Below are 27,533 nucleotides of genomic sequence, written 5' to 3'. Positions count from 1 at the left end.
TATAACGGACTTAACCCTTGAGGGAGCACCATCTCTCGTATACAGCCACCACACCCAAGCAAACACTCTCATGTTTATCTACATTTGAGAAAGTTAAAAAATGAATAAAAGACAAAGGAAAAAAAAAAAGAAAAAACTTATCCGCGACAATTGACAATTGGTTATATATTAATTATTTAATACTAATCCTGATAATGCCGCCTCGTTGGTACCTCTTGTCCTTTCCGTCCAACGATAAACGCGTGTTGTCCAAAAGATTTGCCACGTGTCGTCCAATCACCATGAAAACTAGATTTTTTCTTTAAAAAATTAATTCTATTATTTCTTCTTTTCATGAGAACAACAAAAAAAACCGCTCTACATCGAACATTTCGTATGGATGCAACTTTAAGAATGTATTTAATTATAGATATAGATACAAAGAAAATAAAAAAAATGTGTGGAACGTCTTAATAAATAAAGTGTTAGTTAAAAAGATAGTATAATATAAATATTTGAAAGTGTATTTATAAATGTCCGTATTGTGTTTAAAAAATACGGAAATGGTGTAGTGATTAGAGTATTAGAATAGTAGAGTAGATGAATAAGAGTATTTTTGTGGTTTTATGAATGAATATGGATAAAGAATTGAGAATTGTGAGAAGTTGAGAAAGAGAAAGAGAAAGAGTAGTGTGGAGGAGGAGTATGTGTTGTGTTAGTGAGTAGCTAAGCTAGGTAGGTGGGTAGCAACTAGCAAGTAAGTGAATATTGTTTCGTTTCCTTGCTGTTTTCCTCTCTTAGCTGTTTCCCATCTCTTTGCTTTCATAATCCTCTTCTCACTCACACTATTCACTGCCAGGTTCCAAACATTTCTTTTTCTTTGATCAGTAATCCAGTTGCTAGAAACATGTTCATAGCATTCTTCTAAGTGGTGTCTTTATTTGTGAACAAACAAAAGAAAATGGTGTCAAGATCTTATTCAAATCTACTGGAGCTGGCATCGGGTGAGTCTCCATCATTTGGGACCATGAACAGGAGAATCCCTCGGATTATGACTGTGGCTGGTTTGATATCATCCGATGTTGATGATGACCGTGCTGAGAGTGTGTGCTCTGACCCTTCTTCTTCCTCTGTCCACCGTGACAGGATCATCATTGTGGCTAATCAGCTTCCTATAAGGGTTCAGAGAAAGCCAGACGGTAACAGCAACTGGCTCTTCACTTGGGATGACAATTCACTTCTCCTTCAACTCAAAGATGGCTTAGGTGATGATGACACTGAGGTTATCTATGTTGGTTGCCTCAAAGAAGAAGTGCATCCAAATGAACAAGATGAGGTTTCTCAGATACTTCTCGAGACTTTCAAGTGTGTCCCTACTTTTCTCCCTCCTGATCTCTTTACCAGGTACTACCATGGCTTCTGCAAGCAACAGTTATGGCCACTGTTCCATTACATGCTGCCTTTGTCACCAGACCTTGGAGGCAGGTTCAATAGGTCACTGTGGCAGGCTTATGTATCTGTCAATAAAATCTTTGCAGATAGGATTATGGAAGTTATTAACCCTGAGGATGATTATGTCTGGATACATGATTATCATCTCATGGTGTTGCCAACTTTCTTGAGGAAGAGATTCAACAGAGTCAAACTTGGGTTTTTCCTACATAGTCCATTTCCTTCATCGGAAATATACAAGACATTGCCTATTAGGGAAGAACTCCTGAGAGCACTTTTGAATTCAGATTTGATTGGATTCCACACCTTTGACTATGCCAGGCATTTTCTCTCATGTTGTGGTAGGATGCTTGGTCTAACCTATGAGTCCAAAAGGGGTTATATTGGGATTGAGTATTATGGTAGAACTGTTAGTATCAAGATTCTTCCGGTTGGGATTCACTTGGGACAGCTTCAATCAGTTTTAAGCATGTCCAAGACTGAAGAGAAAGTTTCTGAGCTCATCACACAGTTTACTGATGAAGGCAAGATAATGTTACTTGGTGTTGATGACATGGACATCTTTAAGGGAATAAGTTTGAAGCTATTGGCAATGGAGCAGCTCCTGATTCAGCACCCTGAGTGGCAAGGAAAGGTTGTGTTGGTTCAGATAGCCAACCCTGCAAGGGGAAGAGGGAAGGATGTGAAGGAAGTGCAGGCCGAGACAAAGGCCACTGCGAAACGAATAAACGAAACCTTTGGGAAGCCAGGGTATGATCCTGTTATTCTTATTGAAGAGCCACTGAGGTTTTATGAGAGAGTTGCATACTATGTTGTTGCTGAGTGTTGTTTGGTAACTGCAGTGAGGGATGGAATGAATCTCATACCGTATGAATACATAATCAGTCGTCAAGGGAATGATAGGTTGGACAAAGTTTTGGGAGTAGCTTCCTCTCCAAAGAAAAGCATGCTGGTTGTGTCTGAGTTCATTGGTTGTTCGCCATCTTTGAGTGGCGCAATCAGAGTGAACCCTTGGAACATTGATGCTGTGGCAGATGCAATGGACTGTGCCCTTGAAATGGCTGATTCAGAGAAGCAGCTTCGGCATGAGAAGCATTATAGATATGTTAGTACTCATGATGTAGGTTACTGGGCGCGCAGCTTCTTGCAAGATTTGGAAAGGACTTGTGGTGATCACGTACGGCGAAGGTGGTGGGGGATTGGCTTTGGATTGAGTTTTAGAGTTGTGGCACTTGATCCAAACTTCAGGAAGCTCTCAATGGAGCACATAGTTTCGGCTTACAAGAGGACGACAACTCGGGCGATACTTCTTGATTATGATGGTACATTGATACCTCAGGCATCCATTGATAAGAGCCCAACAAGTAACTCCATTAAGATGCTTAACAGTTTGTGTAGGGATAAGGACAACATGGTGTTTCTCGTCAGTGCTAGAAGCCGAAAGAGGCTCGCAGAATGGTTTTCTCCTTGTGAGAGTCTTGTAATTGCTGCTGAGCATGGTTACTTTCTAAGGTAACATTTTTGGACCTATAAGTTATAACATTTCTAAAGATTTGTTATTTTTCTCGCGGTTGATGTTGGCTTTTATGGTTTGTGGTTTTAGATTGAAAAGAGATGCAGAATGGGAAACCTGTGGGCCTGCTATAGACTGTAGTTGGAAACAAATTGCAGAACCTGTAATGAAGCTTTATACAGAAACAACTGATGGATCCACCATTGAAGATAAGGAAACTGCACTTGTTTGGTGCTATGAGGATGCAGATCCTGATTTCGGATCATGCCAGGCTAAGGAACTTCTTGATCATCTGGAAAGTGTGCTTGCAAATGAACCGGTAACAGTCAAGAGCGGACAGAACAATGTTGAGGTTATACCACAGGTGTGTATAATTTGCAAGTTATATTTGTTTTTCAATCAGCTAATAATTTCGGGTTAAGACTGATAGAATTGGTGGTGTTAGATTCAGTATCAGTAATGGTTCATACTTCAATTTTGTCTCCCTGAATGAATTAATTTATGTATATGTATCAAACTTTGAGAAATGACTATTTAATGGTATAAACGTGCAGGGCGTAAGCAAGGGGCTTGTGGCGAAGCGGCTGCTTTCCATGATGCATGAGAAGGGAATGTCACCTGATTTTGTTTTGTGTATAGGAGATGATCGGTCGGACGAAGACATGTTCGAAGTAATCGCCACTTCCATGGCTGGTTCTTCGGCAACACCCAGGGCTGAAGTATTTGCATGTACTGTTGGTAAAAAACCAAGCAAGGCTAAGTACTACCTTGATGATACCGCTGAAATAGTGAGATTGGTGCATGGCTTGGCTTCTGTTTCGGAGCAAAAAGTGTTACTCTAGGCATGGTAGTGCAAGGTATTGAGATTGCCCTTGCTTTCTTTCCTTTGTCACTCACTATTTAGCCTCAGTTGTGCTCTCCATACTTTTGAGCTTTTTTGCTTTTTCTTGGTTGCGATAATATTCAGTGTATATTGTTACATTTGTTAATGAGAATCCTGCAGGAATTCTCCTCTCAAGTGTTTGTTTCTATTATCAGGAGAACTTGTAAATATAATTTGTTTTTGCATTGTGAACTCTGTTTTTTGTTGCCCTTCAGTGCAGATGATACTTGATACTTGAAATCAGTACTTTGACAGGGAAGATGACTATGTCAATATGATGCTTGTGTTGTGACTTGCGACGGTTGAGATTAAGCATGTTATTTTCATATTTGTATCATATAAGTTGCCTTATTTGTCATAATACGATACATGCCAGGGTTCATTGTCAATGGCTATTGGCAAAGCTTGAAATTCTTGTTTTCTCAAAGGAAGGGGACGAAAGAAAGCGACGAGTCAAAAGAAAAGGCAGCAGATGAAAGCTCTACGAAAATGCTTATACTCGTTTTCTTCAGGCAATGGTCAATCGTCAAAGGACTTTGACTCCTTAATTAGTATTATTTTCTTTATTCATTGCATGCACATTCCTACACCGCAAAATGCTCAAACAATGGAGATTTCTTTTCATAGTTTTAGGGAGGAAAATATTTACTTTTGATTTTTGAATTTAAAAATAATAGAAATAGAATAAAGATAGAGAGATGGTGGATGAAGAATTTTTAACTTTTCTTGTATAGAAGAATCTTTCCCAATAAGGACTTCCTCATTAAGGTTCTTTGTAAGAAGTCTCTAGTATTGCGTGTACTTTCTCTGGTATTTTGTTTAGGATTTCTAACGGCATCTGTGATTTAATGACTGGAAATTTCGTTGTAAACCTGAGGAAGACAACAGAAGGAGAGAAAAGAGAGGGAAAAAAGAGAAGGGGGGGGGGGGGGTGCATAGTTTTTAAAGAACAAAAAAAAAAGGTTGACATTGCAATGGGTGATATCTGATGATCATAAGTTAGGTTAAACTTGGCTGAGTTATCAGGGTAAAACTTAACATAGATGTAATTGGACTTGAATTTGTAATCATAAGTTAAAACAATATGGGTTATTACCTGAAAAATGATCTAAGGGAAGAGCCTCAAATAACATTAATTGACAGATTCCACAACACCATTGTGGTTTTGCTGATCCAGCAATTCCTGAAAAACGAATTTTTAAGAACATAATGAATGATAAGTTATCAACAATTCCTGATCTCAGTGTGTGCTTGCCAAACTCTTGCTTAGAATTTTAATCCACCTCTCAGTTTATCAGTGCTGCAGCTTACCCTTCCCTTATTGCTGGCAAGGTCGCAATGCACATGATTGTCAATCATAGTTGCTACATTAATATTACCAATAATCTCCACATGAACAAGATCCATTCTTAAAATGGTGAAATCGGCTATTATCCCAGAAAATGATTTCTCTGCCAACTATTGCTGCAATAAACTTAATTGCTGCATGGCAGTCCACACAAACCCGAATATTCTTTATTACGGGGATAGTTGTACCAGAGTGCTAATGATTCCAAATGCTATGGCTAGCCTCTCACTGTAGGTGAGTAACAAGTCACGTCTGTGTTCCTCATCAACATCATGAAGTGCCTCACTTGTCAAGCACATAACCTTAGTTTATTTTGTCATAATATGGATGTGATTTATCTCCAGCAGTAAAAGTATGGACTTTGTTTCCAACTTCAATTCAGCTGCATGCTGGAATCTTCTTCAAACCCCTTTTCCTCATGTAGATTCTCAACTTTGAAGCATCTTTCCATCCTTGAGCAGAAAAATAGATGTTTGACATCGAAGTATTGGCACCTATGTTTTCAGGATCAACCAATATTATCTTGTCAAGAACCTTCTCAGCTAATTCAACATTCTTATGAGGCCTACAAGCAGCCAACAATGTCAACCACACACTTGCTGAAGTCATAGGCTTCCTCCAATCTTCCAGCTCTGCCAAGCAAGTCTGCCACAGCAACATAGTGGTCCATGCCAGGAGTAATACCAAACTCTTTTTCCGTACTGTTTAAATACTTCCAAGCTTCATCTACCAATCCTGCGCGACTGCATGCTGTTAGAACAGCCATAAATGCTACATAGTCAGGCTCTACTCCATCCATTAGCATCTGCTCAAACAAGGAAAGAGTGTCAAGAGCATGGCCATGCATAGCGCATCCCATAATGATGGCAGTCCATGATACCATGTTATTCGCCTCTATTTTGTCGAAAATACATCTAGCCATCTTGATGTGGCCACATTATGCATACATGTCATCAGAGAGCTCGCTCGCTATAAATTTGTTATCAAGTCCAATTCTAATTATATATCCATGGATCTGTTTCCCCAAACTGAGGGAAGTCAAGTGAGCACAAAGCTTGTATTACACTGGAGAAGGAATCATGCATAGGTTTGACTTTGTCCTTCAACATTTGACGGAATATCATGCGCCCCTGATCAAATTTACCATTTTGCACAGAGCCTGCAATGATAGTGTTTCACAAAATAGTGTCTTTCTTGGGCAAGAGGTAGAAGGAACGAAGCTAGTCTTCCAGGCGAGTACATTTTGCGTACATATCAATTAAGCTGTTTCCAATGACGACTTCCGCATCAAAACCGTTCCTGCTAGCATTATGAATCTCCTTTCCTTTTCATAAGATCAACATGGTATGCAAAGATAGGGAGAATGCTTGACAAAGTATAGGAATCGGGCTTCATTTTGAGCATTTCCGGCAATAACAGTGCTCCAAGAAAGAACATCCCTGACAGGCATTCTATCAAAAACCTTGCTAACACTATCGATGCCTCCGCGTCTGTCAGGCAATCCATCAAGCACCTTACCTGCATAGCCACCCAAGACATGTTTGCAATCCCTCTTACTTCTCTCTGCAACTCTCATTCCGACATTCATCAACAACACCACAGGTAGAATCTAAATGGGCCTGCCATTTAGGCAAGTCCAACCCAAATACTTGTTGCGTCAGCTTGACGTCTTTTTTCTAACTCACAACACAGCTTTCGTCACTTTGCGCCTTCTTCTGCTACTGCTATGCTCATAAGTCATAACTTTTACTACGTTTGAGACCCAAAACGGTGCCTGATAACTTAGGCAATTTATGTAGCAAATCAAATAAATGAACATATGCTTTATTTTGTTTTGCGATTAAATTCTGAAAACGACACTTGTTTATTTATTAACGCTAGAGACCCTTTCAACTCCTTGATCCTGAGTGCGTGTGGCGTACGTCATTTTTTTTCCATTTAATAATATAAATCACTCTCCATATAATTTAATTTTAATTAAGTACATTTTAAAAATGATTCATATTGTTAGAGATAAGAGCCATTAATCTAGCCATAAGTCCGATCCTACTTACTAATTGTTTAATAAGATATTTGAACCTCACAAAACGAGATTATGGTAAATAAATAAATAAATATTTTTGTTGTTTGTATTTTGCCTTATTGTACTTACCAACCCAGTGTGTGAATGGGGTCCCATGTTTCCTTGTTTCCGTAGCAACCGGAAAGAAATGGAATTAAAAAAAACTTAGAAAACAGAATGACCAAACAGGAATTAACCTAAGGAATCACAGTCAACCCCAAGAAAAATAAATCATGGCAGAAACGATACAACCTAGAAAGTTAAAAAATAAGTGGCTGTGTCAATTCCATTTTACACTATAAATGAATGAGTTGATTAGTTTCATTGAAAAAGGGAATAGAAGCAAGGGAGAGATGGGAAAAGAGGAGATAGTGGAGGAAGCATTCAGGAGCTTAGGAAAAGGGTTTGACTTGACCTCAGATTTCAGACTCAAGTTCTGCAAAGGCGAAGAGCGTATGGTTGTTCTGAACGAAACGGAGAGAAGAGATGTCAGGGTGCCTGGTTTCGGAACCATTAAGGATGTCTCTGTTGACATCAAATGCGACAAAGGTGACCGCACTCGCTACCAGTCCGACATCCTTACCTTCACCCAGGTAAGTATTAAGCTTTAACCATGTATATATAAAGTTAATAGTTAAGAAGAGTATGAATGATAATTTAGTCAAATATATTAAATCATTTAAGAACTCTCAGTTATTAATTTTATGTGTCATTCATTTTAAGCTTTTAATATATTATCAGATGTCGGAGCTGTTCAACCAGAAGAGCTCAATACATGGGAAAATTCCATCAGGGTATTTCAACAGAGTGTTTGGATTTGATGAAGCTTCGTGGGCAAGTGATGCAGCCAACACAAAGAATTTGGGTCTTGATGGATATTTCATAATTCTCTTCAATGTTCATATTGATCGATACCCGCTTCAACTATCTAAACAAGTCATTCAACATCTTCCTTCTTCCTGGGATCCTCCTGCACTTGCAAGGTACTCACTTTATTTTTCCTATTAATGCACCTAAAAATCCCCGTAAATATATATTATGGGAAAGTTTAGGCGCAAGCAACTTTGTTAAATTCTGATTGGTATATAACTGGCAAAAAAAAATGAGCTATTGGATAAAATCTCACACCAATCTCACACCATTAAAACCATCATTGATGACTATTTGATGGCTACAAATCACAAAAGTTGCTGACTCCTAACATTGTTCATATATTATTTCTTTTTTTGAGATATAAGTCAAAATAAATTTCCCATCAATATATTATAAAAATGATAAAAATATTATTTATATACTAAAATTAATTACTAAAATTAATCACTTTTATATATATATATATATATATACGTAACAGAGTTAAAAAATTATATAGTTGTTTAATTAAAAATGGAAGAATACTAACAAGCTAATATTTTTATTTCTTATGGTAAAAAAATTTGATGACTATTTATTTAAAAATAAAATAAAAATATTAATCATCGAATATTTCTGTTAAAAATGAGCCACACAATATATTGACTAATTGACTTGCACGCAATTGCGAGATCAACCATACGAATAAAAAACAATATAATATGAACATCTCATCCATTAAGTTCGTAACTAACTTTCGTGAGAAATTTATTCATTTATTGACATTACTCTTTTTCTTTTCTATTTATTTATTGTTTTGTAAAAGAAAATCTAATGACAGGACAAAGATATCAAAAGCAAAACAGAATGTACATAATATGTTTTTATACTTATTTAATTTACAAAACAACAATAATAATTTTTTTTTGCTTCAGCCATCTTTTACTCATCAACAAAATTTTCATTTTTAAAATAACCATTACTGTTTATGAAAATAAAAAAGATTACGTTAAGTGTGATTAGCGAACTGGTCAAATATACTTATTTGTATGTAGCATCAGCACGCATCACATACACATTGATATATTAGAAGTGGTGCATTTCATCTTTTGCGGTAAGAAAAGTATAGGTGAATAATTTTTAATCAATTAATTTTAAATAATTATAACTAATAATTATTAATTTTATATTTTTAAAATAAAATTTAAATAATTACTAATTAATAATAATTAATTAATATAAAATACAGTTTAAAAGTATTTGTTGGCTAGATTATTATTAGTTATTTAACTAGATTATTTACTATATTTATACGTTAGTCAACTACGACTCATTATTGCCATTGAGAAATGCACTCCATCAACCACTTTAAATAAAACTAGTTATTGAATTTAGGTCTGAAACCAAGACTAGGAATTAATGAGAAGAAAATGTGCCAAAATGGTACTCCATAACTACTATGTACCCAACTTGGATAGTTTAAATGGTCAGCTCGTTTTTCTGCTTAAGAATATTGGCCGAGTCCCACTTTGTGTATGTAATCTATTGGTTAGCGACAAACTCTTAAATAACTCAGATTTGCGACAAATTAATTATTGACATATCAGATCTGAGAATATTGTAGGCAACCCAAAAAAAAACACTACTAATACATATGTAGTACTTCAACTATATATTTAAAACTTTTCTCATCATTCTACCCGTATATACAATTACGATACTAATAATAATTTCGCTAAAGAAATATTCGTTGCCTCAATTCATAAGCTTTCTACGTCAAACTGGTAATTTCTTTTACGCGTGATGATTTAGAACACATTTATATTAATCATCATTAATGAGTTATAGGGTTTGGAAGTTAAAGAAATTATTAGTTGAGACGAGAGAAGCTAGCTCAATTAGTTGTCATGCAATGCATGCTATCCCAGCAAACAATTCTATGTTTGAATTGACTTTTAGCCTTTGATCCTTTCAATTCAGTACTCATCTTTCTCAAAACGCCTTGTAACGTCAATGGTTTTGAACTACTCTATAAAAGAAAACGCCACATGCCCTATAATTATTTGATTGAGCTTCAAGTTTTCACCAATGCTTATCCTTTATTTTCCGGATCATCCTCCTCTTAAATAATTGGTTTAATTATTCTGTTGGTCCTATAGTTTCGCGAAATTTTCAATTAGGTCTTTATATTTTTTTTTTAATTGGGTTCCTGTACCAATTTTTTTTAAATTAGGTCCCTCTTGGTAGTAATTGGCTTAATTTTATAGGGACCCAACTAAAAATAAAAAAATTGGTACAGGGATCCAAATAAAAGAAAAAAAAGTATAAGGACCCAATTAAAAAAAATTTGGTGGAAGTGACTTAATTAAAAAGAAAAAAAATACAGGGACCTAATTAAAAATTTCGCAAAACTATAGGGACCAATAGAGTAATTAAACCTAAATAATTTTCAACAAACTAGGTCATTATCTATGTTTATTATCGTCGGCAATTTTATCGTTAATTCAACTTTTTAGTAAAAACCAAAATAAAAACTCACAATTTTTATGTAAAGTTAATATTTCAGAATCATTAAATAATTTAATAAGTCTAACTAAATTTTAATCTAGCAGTTTTTAATTATGAATTTTTCATAAAAACAATTGCATGGAAGTGTTCATCATAGAACAATGTCATGTCTATTGAATTTCTAGGATGCTAACTAGAAAGTAAGTGGAAAAAATAGACAACAGACTATGTACGATGTATGATTTATTTTTTATATTTTATTTTTCCACCACTGCTGTTCATGGGTCGCATTCTCATATTATTGGACAAGTAGAGGTCAATTATATGCATTTTAAAAATAACAAATGATATCGAGTTATCAACGTTGCAATAATGTTGGAAATTTTCTAAAAGAAAACGTGTTACACAAGCTAACTAAATTATCATTTTTTTTTCTGATGAATTTTTATTTGATGATTTTGTGTTACACAATTTGAACTCAAAGCACTTGAATTCGTTTATTTTTTTGGAATGAAATTCTAAAATAATTAAAAAAAAAAAAACAGAAAATTAATAGCATCATTTACTAAGAAAGTTGCATAGGCATCATGAATAACTATGATTTGCGTGTGTTATTATTCTGTCTTCTGAAGAACTCCATTTGTTAGAGAATTCCTCTGCTCTGTAATACTAATTACTGATAAGACATATTTAAGCAAGCTAAGGTTGGTATGTAAACCTGATTAATTAAGTAATTTAAACAGATTCATTGAGAAATATGGGACACACATCCTGGTGGGGCTGAGCATTGGTGGCAAAGATTTGGTGCTTGTGAAGCAAGACGTGTCTTCCAATTTGGGGCCATCAGATCTGAGGAAGAACTTGGATGACCTTGGAGATCAGTTATTCACTGGCACTTGCAATTTCCTTCCTAAAACCAAAGATCACAAGAACAAGGTTTTTACACTTTTACTTTACTTTCTTTTCTTATGCCTGACCTTTCCTTAAATCTTATTCCAATGTGATGTATACAGGCACCACAGGCTTTTGATGTGTTTGGTCCCAAAGTTGTTGCCTTCAATAGCTCCACATGGGTTTGTGCAAAGGATGTAAGTTGTCCCAGTTGAGTTCAGTTAGTTATATAATTTTGTGGTTAAATTACACAGTTGGTCTCTACACTTTCAGTGAAATTGCAAATTGGTCTCTATACTTTAAAAATTTGTAATTGGGTTCCTAAAGATAATTAAAATTTGTAATTTAGTTCCTGTTATTTAAAAAGTGTTTGATTTAACAGAATATTCTCAGTATATTCTCTATTTTAACAGAATATTCTCAGCATATTCTGAGAATATTCTGTTAAATCAACACTTTTTGACCAGCGGAGACTAAATTGCAAATTTTAATTCTCTTTAGGAATCCAATTACAAACTTTTAAAGTGTAGAGACCAATTTGCAATTTCACTGAAAGCGTAAGGACCAATTGTATAATTTAACCTAATTTTGTTGAGATAGAATATGGTTTTATAATAATAATGTGTGCAGGGAATAACAGTGATATGTTCAAAGAGAGGAGGAGACACACAAGTGAGCAACCATTGTGAGTGGCTTCTCACAGTTCCAGAGAAGCCAGATGCAGTTCATTTCAACTTCATTCCCATCACTTCTCTTCTCAAAGGTGCTCCTGGCAGAGGCTTCCTCTCACATGCTATCAACCTCTACCTCAGATGTAATAACCTTGTTTTTTGTTTTCATTTTGATTACATTGCCTGTTCAAGTTGAAGTCATCATGGATGGTAATTTAAGTTAATTAGACTTTAATGTGAACTATGTAGATAAACCTCCTATGTCAGATTTGCCATACTTTCTTGACTTCCAAGCACACAAACTTTGGGCTCCCATTCACAATGATCTGCCTTTGGGTCCACTCACAAACAGAACCAATCCTTCACCTTCTCTCACCTTCAACTTGATGGGTCCCAAGCTTTATGTCAACACAGCTAAGGTACATTATATTCATTCAACTACTCACATGCATCTTCTTCTGCCTAATAAGTTTCCTAGTCCTAATTACATAACAGGTTACAGTTGGTAAGAGACCAATCACAGGGATGCGTTTGTTTCTTGAGGGCATCAAGTGCAACAGGTTCTTTCCACACTAGCAATATATTTAATTATAGAGATAATGGTGGTTTAACATTGTTGACAATAATGATGTTCTTTGGTGAAACAGATTAGCCATACACCTGCAACACCTGTTAAACACTCCAATAATGTTTGATGGGAAAATAGAGGACACAACAATATGGTCAGAAGAAGTCAACGATGACCGTTTCTTTGAAGCAGTCAACAGCAAGAAATTCTCCCATGTGTGCACAGCACCAGTGAAATACAACACCAGATGGAGGACTGAAAATGAGGACGTGGCATTCATTGTCACTGGGGCACAACTTCATGTGAAGAAACATGATTCAGTAAGGAATGTACTTCATCTTAGGCTACTGTTCTCTAAGGTGTCTAATTCAGTTGTTGTGAAATCAAATTGGACACAAGGGTCTTCAGGGTTGTCCCAGAAATCTGGGATATTCTCAGCAATAAGCACATCAATTATTTCTGGAAGTAACAAAGATCATAAAAAACCAGCATCAGTGGTTGTGGATTCAAGTGTGTTTCCAACAGGGCCTCCAGTGCCAGTGCAAACAAACAAGCTACTGAAATTTGTTGATTTGTCACAGTTGTGTAAAGGGCCACAAGATAGCCCTGGCCATTGGTTGGTCACTGGAGCAAGATTGGTCTTGGATAAGGGTAAAATACGTTTATGGGTTAAGTTTTCCTTGTTAAACACTGGTGAATGAAACAGCATCAAAGGAAGGAAAATTTTTCAAACAATTATGTTTATATCATAGAATAGTTTATAGGTTCAAATGTTCAATCATTAGAATAGTTACTCCATGGTCCATGCCATGTACGCTTCATTAGATTCGTACTCTCTCTTTTTTTTTTTTTTTTCATTCTTTCTTTTTGTTTTCAACAAACAAGAATGTATAATTCATTTTTTTTTTCAATCGAAAAGACATATGTATATAGAATTTTGATATTCATGAAAATAAGGGTCAAAATGGGGCAAGAGAAAGATATTTCCCCTGATCTTTCTAACATTTGAATTCAATGATCATTAAAGGATCTCCAAAGTTAGTTCTAATTTCATTTTATTTTGGATTCTACAAAAATATTTGTGAATCATATAACATAAATAGTGATTTAAAATTAAAAATAAAATTTGCTCCTCCAATGTTTAGTATTAATTCAATTATAATTTTATATTATTTTTAATTATTTTATCAACATAATTATACGAATGATACAATTTTATTAGCTCTCTATCAAAGTAATATCATATCTTTAGGATGATATCAGTTTTTTTTTATATAAATTAATTTTAGCACATATTTCAATTCTAAATCAATTCACTTCTTAAAAATATTAAAAGTGATACTCTAAAAATATTCTATTAGGATGCTCTAATTATAATTATAAGATCAAGGAATTTCTTGTCTTTGACTAATCTCAAGTTAATTACTTTTAAAATATAGCATAAACAAAATATGCTAATGTCTATCAAGTATTAACTCACTAATAATTTAACCAAGGATTATAAACAATAATTTAGGATAATTAACAAAAATTCACCGAACATACTTTTCCATAACAAAATAGTTTAATTTTAAAGCACACAGTAAAGAATTTTATAGGATCATTGAATCAAATTCTTAGATGATTTTTGAAATAGTAAATTTAAAAATAGATGATTTATTGTAGCCGTTAGATTTGATCTGATCTTAATCTTAGAATGAAAGGAAAACGAATATATGGTAATGTGAAAGAGATTCCGATTCCCATTACCATTCCACGTCAGAGATCGTTGGCATGCGGCAGTTGTTGACTGCGTGGAACTTGTGTGCTCTTCTTTTCCTCTCCCTCGCTTTCTTCCTCTATTCTCATTCGCACCCTTCTCCCTCTCCCATGGCTCAAGAATCTTCCAAATCCATCTACGATTTCACTGTCAAGGTCACTTTTCCCTAATTCTAAATTTCCAGGGTTTTGCTCAAATCACTATGCTGTTTTTCGATTTCGAGGATTGTGTATGCCTGTGGTATAATAAAATTGAATTGAATTGAATTTGCAGGACATCCATGGTAACGATGTGAATTTGAATCAATACACTGGCAAGGTTCTGCTCATTGTCAACGTTGCCTCCCAGTGGTAACTGCTAACATACTCATTTCTTATACTCTCAATTGACTCTTATTGTTCTTGATAAATCCCGAACCCTAAATATTCATTGTTGTTATTCTAAATAATTGCTGCAGTGGTTTGACACAAACAAATTACAAGGAACTCAATGTACTCTACAAGAAGTACAAGGATCAAGGTCTGTCACTTTACCGAAATGAATACATGTCATGTTTTGTTTATGAGGTGGTGAATTTTGTTGAGCTATGTTGTGTACAGGGCTTGAAATCTTGGCATTTCCCTGCAATCAGTTTGCTGGACAGGAACCAGGAAATAAGGAAGAAATCCGGGAAGTTGTATGCACAAAGTTCAAAGCTGAATTTCCTATCTTTGATAAGGTACTTTCTGAACTGATCAACACATTACAACCTTGTTTTTACAATCCTAAAATACTTTAACTGTTGTCTAGGTTGAAGTCAATGGGAAGAATGCAGCACCACTTTATAAATATTTGAAGGATCAGAAAGGGGGAATATTTGGAGATGGCATCAAGTGGAACTTCACAAAGTTCTTGGTAAGCAAAGATGGTAAGGTCGTTGAAAGATATGCTCCAACCACCTCACCTCTCAAAATTGAGGTAAGAGATATTTTGGTGCTTCTCTTTTAAAATCCTCTTTTTACACTTAATTTTAACTCAATCCCTCTATCCAGAACCATGAAATTTTACATGTCAATAGTTTCTAATTTTCTATGTATATGTTCCCTTTTACAGAAAGACATCCAGAACCTCTTACAGTCTTCTTGAGTTGCATGATTTGACTGTCTCAGAGGTTAGTTTTGCAGTCATTTAGTTTTCTCCCTTCCTTTCTTCTTGATATATGCTCATGCGAGTTGACAATAATATTTGCTGATTCTATATATTGCTTATGCAAATGCTTGCATTTCATTCAGTGATCAAGCCAACCTTTTCTTCACCCAAATATTCTGGTTGTGGCTCATTACTTCCAAGAGAAATACTAATAATCCCCTTTATTTGGAACTAGTGTATTTCAAACACTTTTGTTGAAGGGTTTCCTCTCAAATGGGTAAGATTGTTACTCCAATGGAAACGACATCAGCTGATGCTCTACCCTTGTGGTCTTGTGTACAGGTCACAGGAAATGTCTACAGCGCTTTCAAAGAATCAGCAGCTTCTCAGTGGATGTAGTGCTTTATTGCCTAATTATTATCATTTTGTAACACATATCCTTTGCCTGGATTATAAAATAAGTATAGTTTGGCACTATGATCATGTCGCCAAAACAATGTAATTTGGATGCATGTTTATGTTAATGTGTATGATCCATAGATTTAATCTGTTGCCACCGCTGTTGTGGTGTAGTTACCAACCACAAGCATTTGTTCCTATTGAATTTTCACGCACAATTCAAGCATAAATGATGAGCACACTTTTTTCCCCCTCTTACATTACATGACACATTAAGAAAAAGCTTTTTATATTGTAAAATGTAAATACATTTAAAAAAAAATTGCAGCATTAAAAACCTAATGCCAACAAGACTTGTCATTATTGTCGATATAGGTAAAATATATTTTTTTTAAGTTTTTGAAATTTTTTAAAAAATTTGATCATATTGTTTGAAATATGTTTCAATTTTAGTTCTACTAGTTAGTCAAACTTATAATTAATTACTATATCTAATAAGATGACCCTATTGTTAATAGATAATTTGCTAAGAAACAAAACTTTTTAGAGCTGCTTCGTATATAAATTTTTTTATAACTAAGTCCAATTAAGTTAGTGCAAAGTCCATGCAAAATCCAACGAAAAGTGCAAAGTCCAACTAAAAAAATACGTACATATGTTATTATTTTTTTTGTGTGTTTTTGTAACACATAAATTTTTGTGTTGGAGAACACAAAAATTTATTGATATAGCATATAAATCTTTAAAACATAACATATAAAATTTTGCATATAACACAAATTTATCGAAATAGTACATAAATTTTTATGCATAGCAAATATATTTTTGCATATAGAACATAAATTTTTGTATATAGTACAAATTTTTGTTGTGAATGTATTTTGTTAGTCAATATTTTGAGTATGTAATTTTCTAAAAATTTTTATGTTACGCATAAAAAATTATGTTATACACCAAAATTTATGTGTACGCGTATTTAATTGGATGTGTGTCAATATTTTGGACGTGTAGTCCTTGAAAATTATTTGTGCTGTATACTAAATTTATAGGTTGTGCATCAAATATGAAGAGGATAAAAAGAAAAAAAAATTATATGTTGTGCATCAAATATGAGGAGGATAAAAAAAAGGAAATTAAACAATATCAAAGAAAAGAAGAAGTGATGATCATTAAAGAAAAGAGAAGTGATAAGTGATGTGCAAATAAATTTTTATTTTTAAACAACTTAATTAAACTTGATTATGCAAAAAGACTTAAACATCTAACATTTTTATTTTCTAAATTTCAGAGTTGTATCTTATTTTTTTTTTTTTACCAAAGATAGGAGACTCGAACCCGCAACCTCTTAATTGAGTATGGAGAGACTATGTCATTTGAGCTATAACTCATTGGCGTTGTATGTTATTTTTTACTTTGCTAGAATAATTAGGATTAATCCATGTAAATAATGAAAATTGAAAGTTTAATTCTAATGCATTAATATTATCTTATATTATTAAATTTATTCGTCTAAATTAAAAATAATTATTTGCACAAAGTTGCATAAAAATAAAAAATAACTATCATAGTGTTATCTAATTACATACATCATATGAGTTCTAAAATAGAGAAGATAAAAAGTGGAATAATTTTATTGATATTGCAATATATGAAATGAAAAAGTTACGAAACGATGCGTTGAAGGGGTTATCAGCTTTGATGTTCTTTCCTCAGTCGTCGTTGGCCAAGAACGCAGCATTACCCTCTCAGCAATCAGCATCAACCTATTTCAACCAAAATGCATATTCGTGATACACAATCTCTTCACTTCTGACAACACCACAAAATTTGTGGCTTCTAAATTTAGTTTTGTTTCGTAAAGGTTGTTCCTTTCAGCTAATTCCTAAAATGGCTTCCACGATTTTCAGAAGCTTTCAAGTTCACTCCTTTATGCTTTACCCAACATCATTAATCACAAGGAGAAATGGGGTTTTCCGTTTCACAACAAAGTCCTCACAGTCCCAAACAGAGACCCAACAGAGGCAACAAACCAAAGTTTCACAGAGCACACAGTCCAAAAAGCTTGACAAAATCCCAAAAGACTATGAAGCAGTTATTGGGATTGAAACTCACGTTCAGCTCTCAACTCTCACCAAAGCATTCTGTGGTTGCCCTTACAATTATGGCTCCCATCCCAATAGCACAATTTGCCCAATTTGCATGGGTTTGCCCGGTTCATTGCCTGTGCTGAATTCTAAGGTCATTGAGTTTGCTGTGAAGTTGGGTCTTGCCCTTAATTGCAACCTTGCTTTGAATTCCAAGTTTGATAGGAAGCAGTATTTCTACCCAGATCTTCCAAAAGGGTATCAGATTTCTCAGTTTGATGTCCCAATTGCCACTTCTGGTTTTCTTGATGTGGATATTCCAGTGGAGTTTGGTGGGGGCCACAGGAGGTTTGGCATTACAAGGGTTCACATGGAAGAGGATGCAGGCAAGCTCCTACATACAGAAGGTGAAAATTACTCACAGGTAATCCTTTTTTCTTCTTTTTTGGAACTTTAGTTGTTCTAACTTCAGTGCTTGATATGTAGTTTTTATTTGCTGTGCATCTATTGTACTGAATTGCATACTATTAGGATGTGGAAATGATTTCACACATCTATATTTGGACAATTCCTCTTAGCTTTTGTAGTGTACAATTCATTATTTGATCACACATAAGATGCTTAACAACCTTTATCCATGATAAGAGAGTGTTGAAGTTGGTAGTGTTTTCATGATAGGTTGATCTAAATAGAGCAGGGGTACCTTTGCTTGAGATAGTTTCTGAGCCTGATATGAGAACTGGTATTGAAGCAGCAGAGTATGCAGCAGAAATACAGAGATTGGTTCGGTATTTGGGAGTGAGCAATGGCAATATGCAAGAAGGATCTCTTCGTTGTGATGTCAATGTCTCAATTCGACCCATTGGTCAATCAAAATTCGGGACAAAGGTATGTAGCTATTGGCCTTTTGCAGGTCTGTTACTGAATTTTTGGAATTGGCACTTTGTTTCATCATTATGAAGCTTGTTGGATATTAGTTACTTTAAAATTGTTATTACTATTTATTTGGACAACAATTAAGTGCATTGAATTTTTTGCTTTTACTAACCTGAAGGCTAAAAGAATTATGAATAATATTGTTATAAGCAGGTCTTGTGGATTGGAAAAACTTGTCATTTTTTTTTTTTTTGTAGCAGTGCTTTAGCAAAGTTCATCTACCCTTGCTTTTGGTAGAAATAAAGTTTCACAGAATGACTATATCTTTTCTCAATGCAATCAGAGCAAAAGACAATTTATTTCAGCTTTAGCAGCTAATTTGAAAAATTGTTTTGGCAGGTTGAAATAAAGAATTTGAACTCATTTTCATCCGTGAACAGAGCCATTGATTATGAAATTGCGAGACAGGTCCAACTCCATAGAGAAGGCCAGGAAGATCGGATAGTACAGGAAACTCGTCTATGGGAAGAAGGCGCTCAGGTTAGTATTGTGATTTTGTTTTAATTTTCTTTCCAATCTAGCAGGCAGAAGATAGTACTATATTCCTTTGTAGTCATTTAAGTGGATTACTTTTTTTATCTGTTTAGAAAACAATTACAATGAGGAAAAAGGAAGGGCTTGCTGATTATCGATATTTTCCAGAACCCGACTTGCCAGCAGTAATACTTTCTCAAGAATATGTTGATGATATTCAAAGTTCTTTACCAGAGCTTCCAGAAATTAAGCGGAGAAGATATGAAAACATGGGCTTAAGCATGCAGGATGTTCTTTTCCTGGCCAATGACAATAATGTGAGTTTGCTGCTGTTTTCTAATATTTAAAAAAAATATAAATGTCAATTAATTGTATTACACTATTAATACAAGTGATCTAACAAGATTTTTATTGTCTGAAATGATTATTAGGTTGCAGATTTTTTTGATGCTACTGTTGCAAAGGGTGCAGATGCAAAGCTGGTTGCCAACTGGATTATGAGTGATATTGCTGCCTTCATGAAAAACGAAAAGTTGACCATAAATGAAATAAAGCTTACACCTGATGAGCTGTTTGAGTTGATAGCGTCCATTAAAGATGGAGTCATCAGTGGCAAGATTGGCAAGGAGGTATAGCTTGGTTCGGCACTAACGAATGGTGCTTAGCTAAGTTCTAAGCTTCCATCATACTTTGCTCATACAATTTGTTCATGCATTTGCAGATACTATTTGAGCTATTATCCAAGGGAGGAACTGTTAAGGGAATTATAGCGGAAAAAGACTTGGTTCAGGTTAGTTGTAGAATCATGCATCATTGAAATTCAATTAAAAGTAGTGTGATATTGGTGCTCTATTTTGATGCTAAGAAAGAAAATGTAATGTTCATGAGTCTTGGAAATTGACAGATAGTAGATCCCGCCGAGATTGAAAAAATTGTGGATAAAGTGATTGCAGATAATCCGAAACAGTTAGAGCAATATCGCAGTGGCAAAACGAAACTACAAGGTTATTTTGCTGGCCAGGTATGAACCTGTAGAGTTGGAAGCAATTCATATATTATTTTCTCATCATCTATGAAGTAATCTTTATACCTCTTTGTCCACAAAGCAGGTGATGAAATTATCTAAAGGCAAGGCAAATCCAGGTCTCCTTAACAAGATCCTCTTGGAGAAATTGAATTCAAAGAGCTGATCCTAATAGGCTGCTATCGGATTACAGATCATACGCATCGCCTGACAATGGATATCGTCGGACATTTTTGGATTAAATGGCAATCCTTTAGAAAAATTGCCAGTGAAAATTAGAAGAGGAAGATAAGTTCTTGGCTAATTAATTTAGAAGATTTTAAAGATAAACCTTGTAAGGTGGATGAGTTCCACAGGGTTTTCAGTTCAACTGATGCATATCTTTTGTTATTCTGCAAAGAAGACAAGAAAGAACAAGTAGCCTATCAAAGCGTATCACTTGTATCCCATGTTACAGGCTTCAAATGTATTGGTATATCTCATGTATTTCTTTTCGTGATGGAATGTTATTCTACTTTGAACTCAATAAAAAATTAGTAATGATAGTAACTAGTGACATAAAAGGTAAATATTGCCTCTAACAAATTTTTATGATATTATTGTTGTGAATAAATTTAAAAGATAGTTAAAAAATAATAATAAAATTAAAAATAGGGAAACAAATAAATTTTAGTATATATATATTCACTCCGTGTCATCATTAAGTTTCTATAACCATATAAATCCAAGTTTTTTCTCTATTGCAGAAAAAAGTAGTATTGGAGAAAATATAGTGTTAATATTCTTGAAACAATTAAAAGTGAGGATAACTTTTGAATTACTTTTGAAAACATTTGGAACACGAATATGATTAAAAAAAAAAAACCGTTAAAAATAATATAGGCATCTACTCCAAATGTTTTAGACAAAAATAATATTTTATTAAAAAATTTCTTGTTTGTAGCACATGAGCATGGTAGAAGAGAATATTACTCATTTTTTTATAAATTCCATACAAATATATATATATATATATAAGAGTAGTGCTAGAGAGCCAATGGCCTAAGTGTACAATGTGTACAATAGGCTAAATCTTTGGTTTATGAATAAAATGAACATCACCTATACTATGCACAATAACCATCCGGATACCAGGGATAATAAACATCTCATGTTATAAAAAACTAATTTTGGGTTCACCAAGGTTCAAACTCTTGACCTTCCGGATCTAGAACTCTAATACCATATCCTGAAACCACTCATTCCAAAATCGTAACCTGACAGGACAATGTAACACTAATAATTATATGTCTAATACTTTCTAAACCTTCATTGTACACATTGTACGCTTAGGTCATTGGTTCCCTATACTTTCTCTATATATAAAGAGTGATATTACCAAAAACAACAACAACAACAAAGCCTTGTCCCATTAAGTGGGGTCGGCTACATGAATCAAACGACGCCATTGTGCTCTGTCATGTATCATGTCTACAGAGAGACCGTTTACATGTAGATCTCGTTTGACCACCTCATGGATGGTCTTCTTAGGTCTTCCTCTGCCTTTCGCCCTTTGTCCATCTTCCATCTCATCCACCCTCCTGACTGGATGTTCTATCGGTCTTCTTCTCACATGTCCAAACCACTTGAGACGCGATTTAACCATCTTTTCCACAATGGGTGCTACTCCAACTCTCTCCCTTATATCTTCATTCCTTATTTTATCCAATCGCGTATGACCACTCATCCATCTCAACATCTTCATCTCTGCCACACTCAGTTTATGTTCGTGCTCCCCTTTAGCCGCCCAACACTCCGTACCATACAGCATAGCCGGTCTTATAGCGGTGCGATAGAATTTACCTTTAAGTTTTAAAGGCACTTTTTTGTCGCATATAAAACCAAATGCACTCCGCCATTTTGACCAACCTGCTTGGATCCTATGATTTACATCCTGTTTAATCTCTCCATTATCCTGTATGATGCACCCAAGATACTTAAAACTTTTAACTTTTCGTAAGATGTTTTCTCCAATCTTCACCTCTATATTGGGGTTTTCCCTTCTCAAACTGAACTTACATTCCATATATTCCGTCTTGCTACGGCTTATGCGCAGACCATACACTTCTAGAGCTTCTCTCCATAACTCCAACTTCTTATTTAGGTCTTCCCTTGACTCTCCCATAAGGACGATATCATCAGCAAAAAGCATGCACCATGGCACAGGCTCTTGGATATGCTCTGTAAGTACTTCCAAGACTAATGTGAAGAGGTATGGACTTAGGGATGATCCCTGGTGTAATCCTATACCAATAGGAAATTCCTCTGTCACACCACCTTGAGTCTTCACACTAGTTGTGGCCCCATCATACATGTCTTTAATTGCCCGAATATATGCGATCCTTACTCTCCTCTTTTCTAAAACCTTCCATAAAACCTCCCTTGATACCCTATCATACGCTTTTTCCAAATCAATAAACACCATATGTAGATCTCTTTTATTACTACGATACCTCTCCATCATCCTTCTTAATAGGTATATCGCTTCAGTAGTAGATCTGTCTGGCATAAATCCAAATTGGTTCTCTGTTACTTGTGTCTCTTTTCTCAACCTCCGTTCTATCACCCTTTCTCATAACTTCATAGTATGACTCATAAGCTTAATCCATCTATAGTTTCCGCAACTTTGTATATCCCCCTTATTCTTGTAGATAGGTACCAAGGTGCTCTTTCTCCACTCATCAGGCATCTTCTTTGACCTTAAAATCTCATTAAAAAGCATGGTTAACCAGTTGATGCCTTTTTCTCCAAGACTCTTCCAAACCTCAATCGGAATATTATCAGGTCCTACTGCCCTGCCATTTTTCATCTGCTTTAGAGCCTCTTTTACCTCGAAGTCTCGAATCCTTCGATAGTAGTCAAAGTTTTGATCTTTTTCCCTTGTGCATAATCGACCAAGGTTTGGAAGAGTCTTCTGTCCCTCATTAAATAACTCGTAGAAGAGGGAAATTATCATTTTTCTAATTTATAATCTTGATAGGTAATAATTGGTTGCTTTATATTAATACTTTATTTCATCGTTTAATCAAATTATTTTATGCCTTCACATTAGCCAGTATAATTGAAAAAAAAAAAGTTAATTAATTATAATTTGAATATGTTGATCAAATGTGTTTTTTTTTTTCATGCAATTTTTTTTTCTTTTCATATTTTTTTAGTCCCTCTGAGAGATTGCATGATGCAGGATATAGTAGCTGATTTTGTCGAGTAAAAATCTGCTTCCGCCAATGATTATTTTATTTTGGAAAGAAACGTAATTATAAAAGAAGATTCAGTATACTAATAAAAATAATCCTAAAATTAACGATTTCTATATCATCATTACCTATCTATCTTTCCATGCATGTTTTGCATTCAATTCATTCCTTCCCCCATGCATGATGCAATAATGTCGGCAGCACCATACCAAATATTATGGTTGATGATATGTTACTATCCTTAGCATAGTGACATGAACCATAATTGAACAATAACAAAATCCCTGACACTTTGTTACTTCACAATCATGTTTTCTAAGATTTCAACTCTATATATAACAACTTTATTATTAATATGTGATATGTCCATGATCGGTCTTATGTGTAGGTACTAGGTAGTAGGTAATGCAACTTGCACATACCCACCATCATTTCTTTAAAGATCAAATTGGGACAGTTCGAGACTGATTCAACCCATCAATTTCTCACGATGTATCCACTTATTTGCTTGAATTCCTTATTATATATGGAGCTTATATGTAATAAGAAAAGAATAGGTTTAAATAATGTGAACAATGAATATGTCGGATGTTCAATTTAATAGGTATGGAGATGATTATGCTTATTATTTTTAATTAGATGATTATTTCTTTTGATTCGATTTAGTTAACAATGGCTGGACGTTTAATTCCCTAGGTGTGCAGATGGTTATCTTAATTTATGAGGTAATTTGGAGTTGGAATATTTTTTTACTTTATTGGGTTAATTCTAGAGTCCATTGTTCACTTTTTTTTTTGGGCTAGGTAGACAATAATTTTTGTAAACAATGTGAACAATGGACTCTAAAATTGACCTAATAAAGTAAAAAAGCACTCAATTCCCAAATTATCTCATAAACCTTAACATTATAATAACCATCTGCACACCTAATGAATTAAACATTCAGTCATTGTTAACTAAATCGAATCAAAAGAAATAGCCATCCAATTAAAAATAATAAACATAATATCTATCTGCATACCTATTAAATTAAGCATCCGACATATCCATTGTTCACATTATTTAGTATTTTCATTATCTACTTATACTTTTCTTTTACTTTTACATATAGTCATATATAAATACAAGGTGAATGCTATGGTGCCTGAGATATGGTACCTAACTTACTAAAAAATGCAAAGAAATAATATTTAATAAATTTTAAATATTTTACTTTTACTTTATATATTTTATTTTTTACTTATAAAAATAAATTAGACAATTTAAACACCACAATAAAATAAAAGACATCATACAATCCACCTAAATGCAATTCTGCGATAATGTATATCATTATAAGCCACCAGTAGTGCAGGAGAAAAATTATTGTATGGCCAAGTCTTTGTTTATAATTAACTTTCTTGCCTCACATGCATGCATGATCGCCCTCATTGTATGTTCTCGTTTTAATTTTTATTATTATTTTTCATTTTTTTTAAATGTTTTCTTTTTTAAAACAAAATTTAATATATTTTGAAAAATTTAAGTTGTTTCATGTGTATATGTAAAATCATTTTATAATTGACTATTCCACCAAAAGATTTATATTTGAAATAAATGTTAAAATAACTTAATTATTAATTATTAAAAGAAGTTCAGAAAATTAACATAAACTAAAGGTTGTATAGTTTTATTTTATACTGTTTCAAAATACATATATATTTTCTGAGAAAAAGAACTCTAGAAAAATAATAAAGAATCTAAACAATATAAATAATAAATTATAGATTTAGTCTAATACATATAAAAAAATATTACATAAATTACCTAAATAAAAAAACTCACTCAATTATTTAAAAAAAAATAGCCATTTTAAACTCTAATTTATCAAAGCATTTCTCTTAAATATTCTCTTCTTTTTCAATTGATTGCCACCCTACCTTTATCAATAATTATTCCACTTTATTATTATTGCTTGACTTGCCACACGTCACCATTGACATCGCTTGACTCATAAAGAAAATAACCATCCACTTAAGGATAAAAATAATCATCTACATATATATCTAATGAAAGACCATGTTAAAATCGAGGCAACTACTATAGTAATGGAATTAAATTAATGAATAAATGCTATGTATGCACTGAGATCTAAAAATCAATCTAGGTAGTAGTTGAATAAATCTATAGTTGGAGTTTGTGGTGAAACAAAGTTTGAAGGATTAGATATGACGAAAGTGGCACTGTTGTGAAGAATAGAGCTCAAATCATGAAAAAAGTTAACCATGCTTGGATTCAAAAAAGAAGAAGAGCATGATAGTATCATCGGTGAGAAGAAGTTTGAAGAAATAGGAGAAAGCGAAACCGGTCCGAAAGAGTGGCGTGAAAATAGCAATAGCAGCGTTGGACTGATTGTCGGAGGATGAGGCACGTCGGGCTAACCAGCAGAGGTAGAGCCGGTGTTGACTGTTGACGGGAGGCTACGGTGGCGCCGGCGGCGGTATAGCCAGCAGGGGTACAGCGGCGCAAGGTGAGGACCGAAGAAGATGATGGCGAGTTTTGGACTTGTATTAAAAGTTATATTGATATTAGATAATTCGAATAAATTTAAATACTAATCCTAACTTTTTAAATTTTAAAATTTAAAATTAAATAATTAATTAATAATCTAATTTTTAATTTTAATTTTATACGGTATTCACAATTAATATTATTTTTCTATACTTTCTCTTCAGGTAAAGGTTATGAATATGCATATGATAGACTAATTTCTTTTACTAATAACTAATAAACCTCTACATTTTACCCATGTATAGCTAAAATTAAAGAGATTATACGTGTACTTGTTGATAAAAAGACCTTATTTACGTGTTTTAAAAAAATTTACAAACACTAAATGTGTGTTTGGTTTTTTCATTTTTATTTTTATTTTAATATTTTTTATTTTTTAAATTTTATAAAAAAATAAAAACAGTAAAAATACTAAAATTCTATTTTTTTTTTGTACGTTTCTGTTTTTACTTTTTCTCACAAAATTCAAAAAATAAAAAATACTGAAAATAAAAACAAAAAATAAAAATGCAAATCAAACACACTCTAATATTTTAGCGGTGTGTGATTTTAATATATGGTTTACATTAATAATTTTCTCTTCTTAGTACATATTAGTAATCTTATTTTAAAAAATAAATTTATTTAATTGTATTAAAAATATTTTTATTTTATTGTAGTATATTTTGATTAATTTAGTTTATTATTATTGATATTTATAGATAGATATTATTTTATTAATTTTGGGTAACCTATATTTAAAAGATTCTTAGGACATTGTAAAAATGCAAAATATCATTTTCATGAGTTGAGCATATCGTTCAGATTACATAATACTCTTTTTACATCACATGATGAGGCTTTTAACTATTATTATTCAAGTGTTTTAAATATTATTGAGCAAACTTTTGAGATTTGTAAAACAAAGTGAAAAATTTTACAAAATATGACTAATTTTAAGTTTAAAATTCAGTTTTAAATCCTATGAACTTGTTTTGCTTTAATTTGTTTAACTACATAAGAAGAACAAACTCAAATGGTGTCATATTAATATTCTTGAACAATTTGAAGATATCTCTTTTATAAGTTATGAATATGTATTTATTTATATTTATTTTTATTTATATAATTAAATTGAGCAAACAGATGCAATGGCTATATAAAAATATTATATTACTATGAGAGATTATGTAATATTTTATATTTTAGAGGCATATTAGTGGTATGTATTAGGAGT

The 27,533-nt window shown here is 33.5% G+C and overlaps 4 protein-coding genes and 1 pseudogene across 10 annotated transcripts; 4 read left to right on the top strand and 1 right to left on the bottom strand.

Moving 5' to 3' along the window:
* Positions 1–281: 281 nt before the first annotated feature.
* LOC112734196 (alpha,alpha-trehalose-phosphate synthase [UDP-forming] 6) lies at positions 282–4,628 on the top strand. Of its 6 annotated transcripts, none has more exons than XM_072228245.1 (5): positions 336–736; positions 839–2,943; positions 3,035–3,308; positions 3,499–3,801; positions 4,204–4,628. In XM_072228245.1, the coding sequence occupies exons 2-4, from the start codon at positions 941–943 to the stop codon at positions 3,784–3,786; spliced, it is 2,565 nt and encodes an 854-aa protein (XP_072084346.1). In that variant the 5' UTR covers positions 336–736; positions 839–940; the 3' UTR covers positions 3,787–3,801; positions 4,204–4,628. The 6 variants fall into 6 exon arrangements, with proteins under 6 accessions (XP_025639208.1, XP_072084342.1, XP_025639207.1 ...); XM_072228247.1 differs by having other exon boundaries at positions 4,043–4,628; XM_025783423.3 differs by having other exon boundaries at positions 282–2,943.
* A 335-nt stretch (positions 4,629–4,963) lies between these two features.
* LOC112734198 (putative pentatricopeptide repeat-containing protein At3g23330) lies at positions 4,964–6,899 on the bottom strand (annotated as a pseudogene).
* Positions 6,900–7,156: 257 nt separating this feature from the next.
* On the top strand, positions 7,157–13,731 carry LOC112734197 (MACPF domain-containing protein At1g14780). Its single transcript, XM_025783425.2, has 8 exons — positions 7,157–7,830; positions 7,979–8,220; positions 11,341–11,533; positions 11,611–11,685; positions 12,119–12,302; positions 12,409–12,578; positions 12,655–12,719; positions 12,807–13,731. Exons 1-8 carry the CDS (start codon positions 7,540–7,542, stop codon positions 13,426–13,428), a joined length of 1,842 nt encoding a protein of 613 aa, XP_025639210.1. The 5' UTR covers positions 7,157–7,539; the 3' UTR covers positions 13,429–13,731.
* A 547-nt stretch (positions 13,732–14,278) lies between these two features.
* Positions 14,279–16,160, top strand: LOC112734195 (probable glutathione peroxidase 2). Of its 2 annotated transcripts, none has more exons than XM_025783420.3 (7): positions 14,279–14,641; positions 14,760–14,836; positions 14,944–15,005; positions 15,086–15,204; positions 15,276–15,443; positions 15,579–15,636; positions 15,957–16,160. In XM_025783420.3, exons 1-6 carry the CDS (start codon positions 14,501–14,503, stop codon positions 15,609–15,611), a joined length of 600 nt encoding a protein of 199 aa, XP_025639205.1. In that variant the 5' UTR covers positions 14,279–14,500; the 3' UTR covers positions 15,612–15,636; positions 15,957–16,160. The 2 variants fall into 2 exon arrangements, with proteins under 2 accessions (XP_025639205.1, XP_025639206.1); XM_025783421.3 differs by having other exon boundaries at positions 15,758–16,160.
* Positions 16,161–17,585: 1,425 nt separating this feature from the next.
* On the top strand, positions 17,586–20,806 carry LOC112734194 (glutamyl-tRNA(Gln) amidotransferase subunit B, chloroplastic/mitochondrial). The gene is made up of 8 exons (XM_025783419.3): positions 17,586–18,521; positions 18,776–18,985; positions 19,373–19,513; positions 19,621–19,824; positions 19,939–20,136; positions 20,229–20,297; positions 20,412–20,528; positions 20,617–20,806. The coding sequence occupies exons 1-8, from the start codon at positions 17,901–17,903 to the stop codon at positions 20,695–20,697; spliced, it is 1,641 nt and encodes a 546-aa protein (XP_025639204.1). The 5' UTR covers positions 17,586–17,900; the 3' UTR covers positions 20,698–20,806.
* The last annotated feature ends 6,727 nt before the right edge of the window (positions 20,807–27,533 follow it).

Source organism: Arachis hypogaea, chromosome 3, assembly GCF_003086295.3.
Source record: "Arachis hypogaea cultivar Tifrunner chromosome 3, arahy.Tifrunner.gnm2.J5K5, whole genome shotgun sequence".
NCBI classification, from domain to species: Eukaryota; Viridiplantae; Streptophyta; class Magnoliopsida; order Fabales; family Fabaceae; genus Arachis; species Arachis hypogaea.
Note: the sequence above shows the minus strand (reverse complement) of the source record. Positions and strands in the feature narration are given on the sequence as shown.

Bases quoted from the DNA above. Each gene is read 5' to 3' on its own strand.
- LOC112734195 (XM_025783420.3), top strand. From the start codon at position 14,501: ATGCGGCAGTTGTTGACTGCGTGGAACTTGTGTGCTCTTCTTTTCCTC. The intron at 14,837-14,943 runs GTAACTGCTAAC...TAATTGCTGCAG, and splicing joins GTCAACGTTGCCTCCCAGTG to TGGTTTGACACAAACAAATT. The intron at 15,006-15,085 runs GTCTGTCACTTT...TGTTGTGTACAG, and splicing joins CAAGAAGTACAAGGATCAAG to GGCTTGAAATCTTGGCATTT.
- LOC112734194 (XM_025783419.3), top strand. From the start codon at position 17,901: ATGGCTTCCACGATTTTCAGAAGCTTTCAAGTTCACTCCTTTATGCTT. The intron at 18,986-19,372 runs GTATGTAGCTAT...TTGTTTTGGCAG, and splicing joins AATCAAAATTCGGGACAAAG to GTTGAAATAAAGAATTTGAA. The intron at 20,298-20,411 runs GTTAGTTGTAGA...GGAAATTGACAG, and splicing joins CGGAAAAAGACTTGGTTCAG to ATAGTAGATCCCGCCGAGAT.
- LOC112734197 (XM_025783425.2), top strand. From the start codon at position 7,540: ATGAATGAGTTGATTAGTTTCATTGAAAAAGGGAATAGAAGCAAGGGA. The intron at 8,221-11,340 runs GTACTCACTTTA...TAATTTAAACAG, and splicing joins GATCCTCCTGCACTTGCAAG to ATTCATTGAGAAATATGGGA. The intron at 12,303-12,408 runs GTAATAACCTTG...TGAACTATGTAG, and splicing joins TATCAACCTCTACCTCAGAT to ATAAACCTCCTATGTCAGAT.
- LOC112734196 (XM_025783423.3), top strand. From the start codon at position 941: ATGGTGTCAAGATCTTATTCAAATCTACTGGAGCTGGCATCGGGTGAG. The intron at 2,944-3,034 runs GTAACATTTTTG...TTGTGGTTTTAG, and splicing joins GAGCATGGTTACTTTCTAAG to ATTGAAAAGAGATGCAGAAT. The intron at 3,309-3,498 runs GTGTGTATAATT...ATAAACGTGCAG, and splicing joins ATGTTGAGGTTATACCACAG to GGCGTAAGCAAGGGGCTTGT.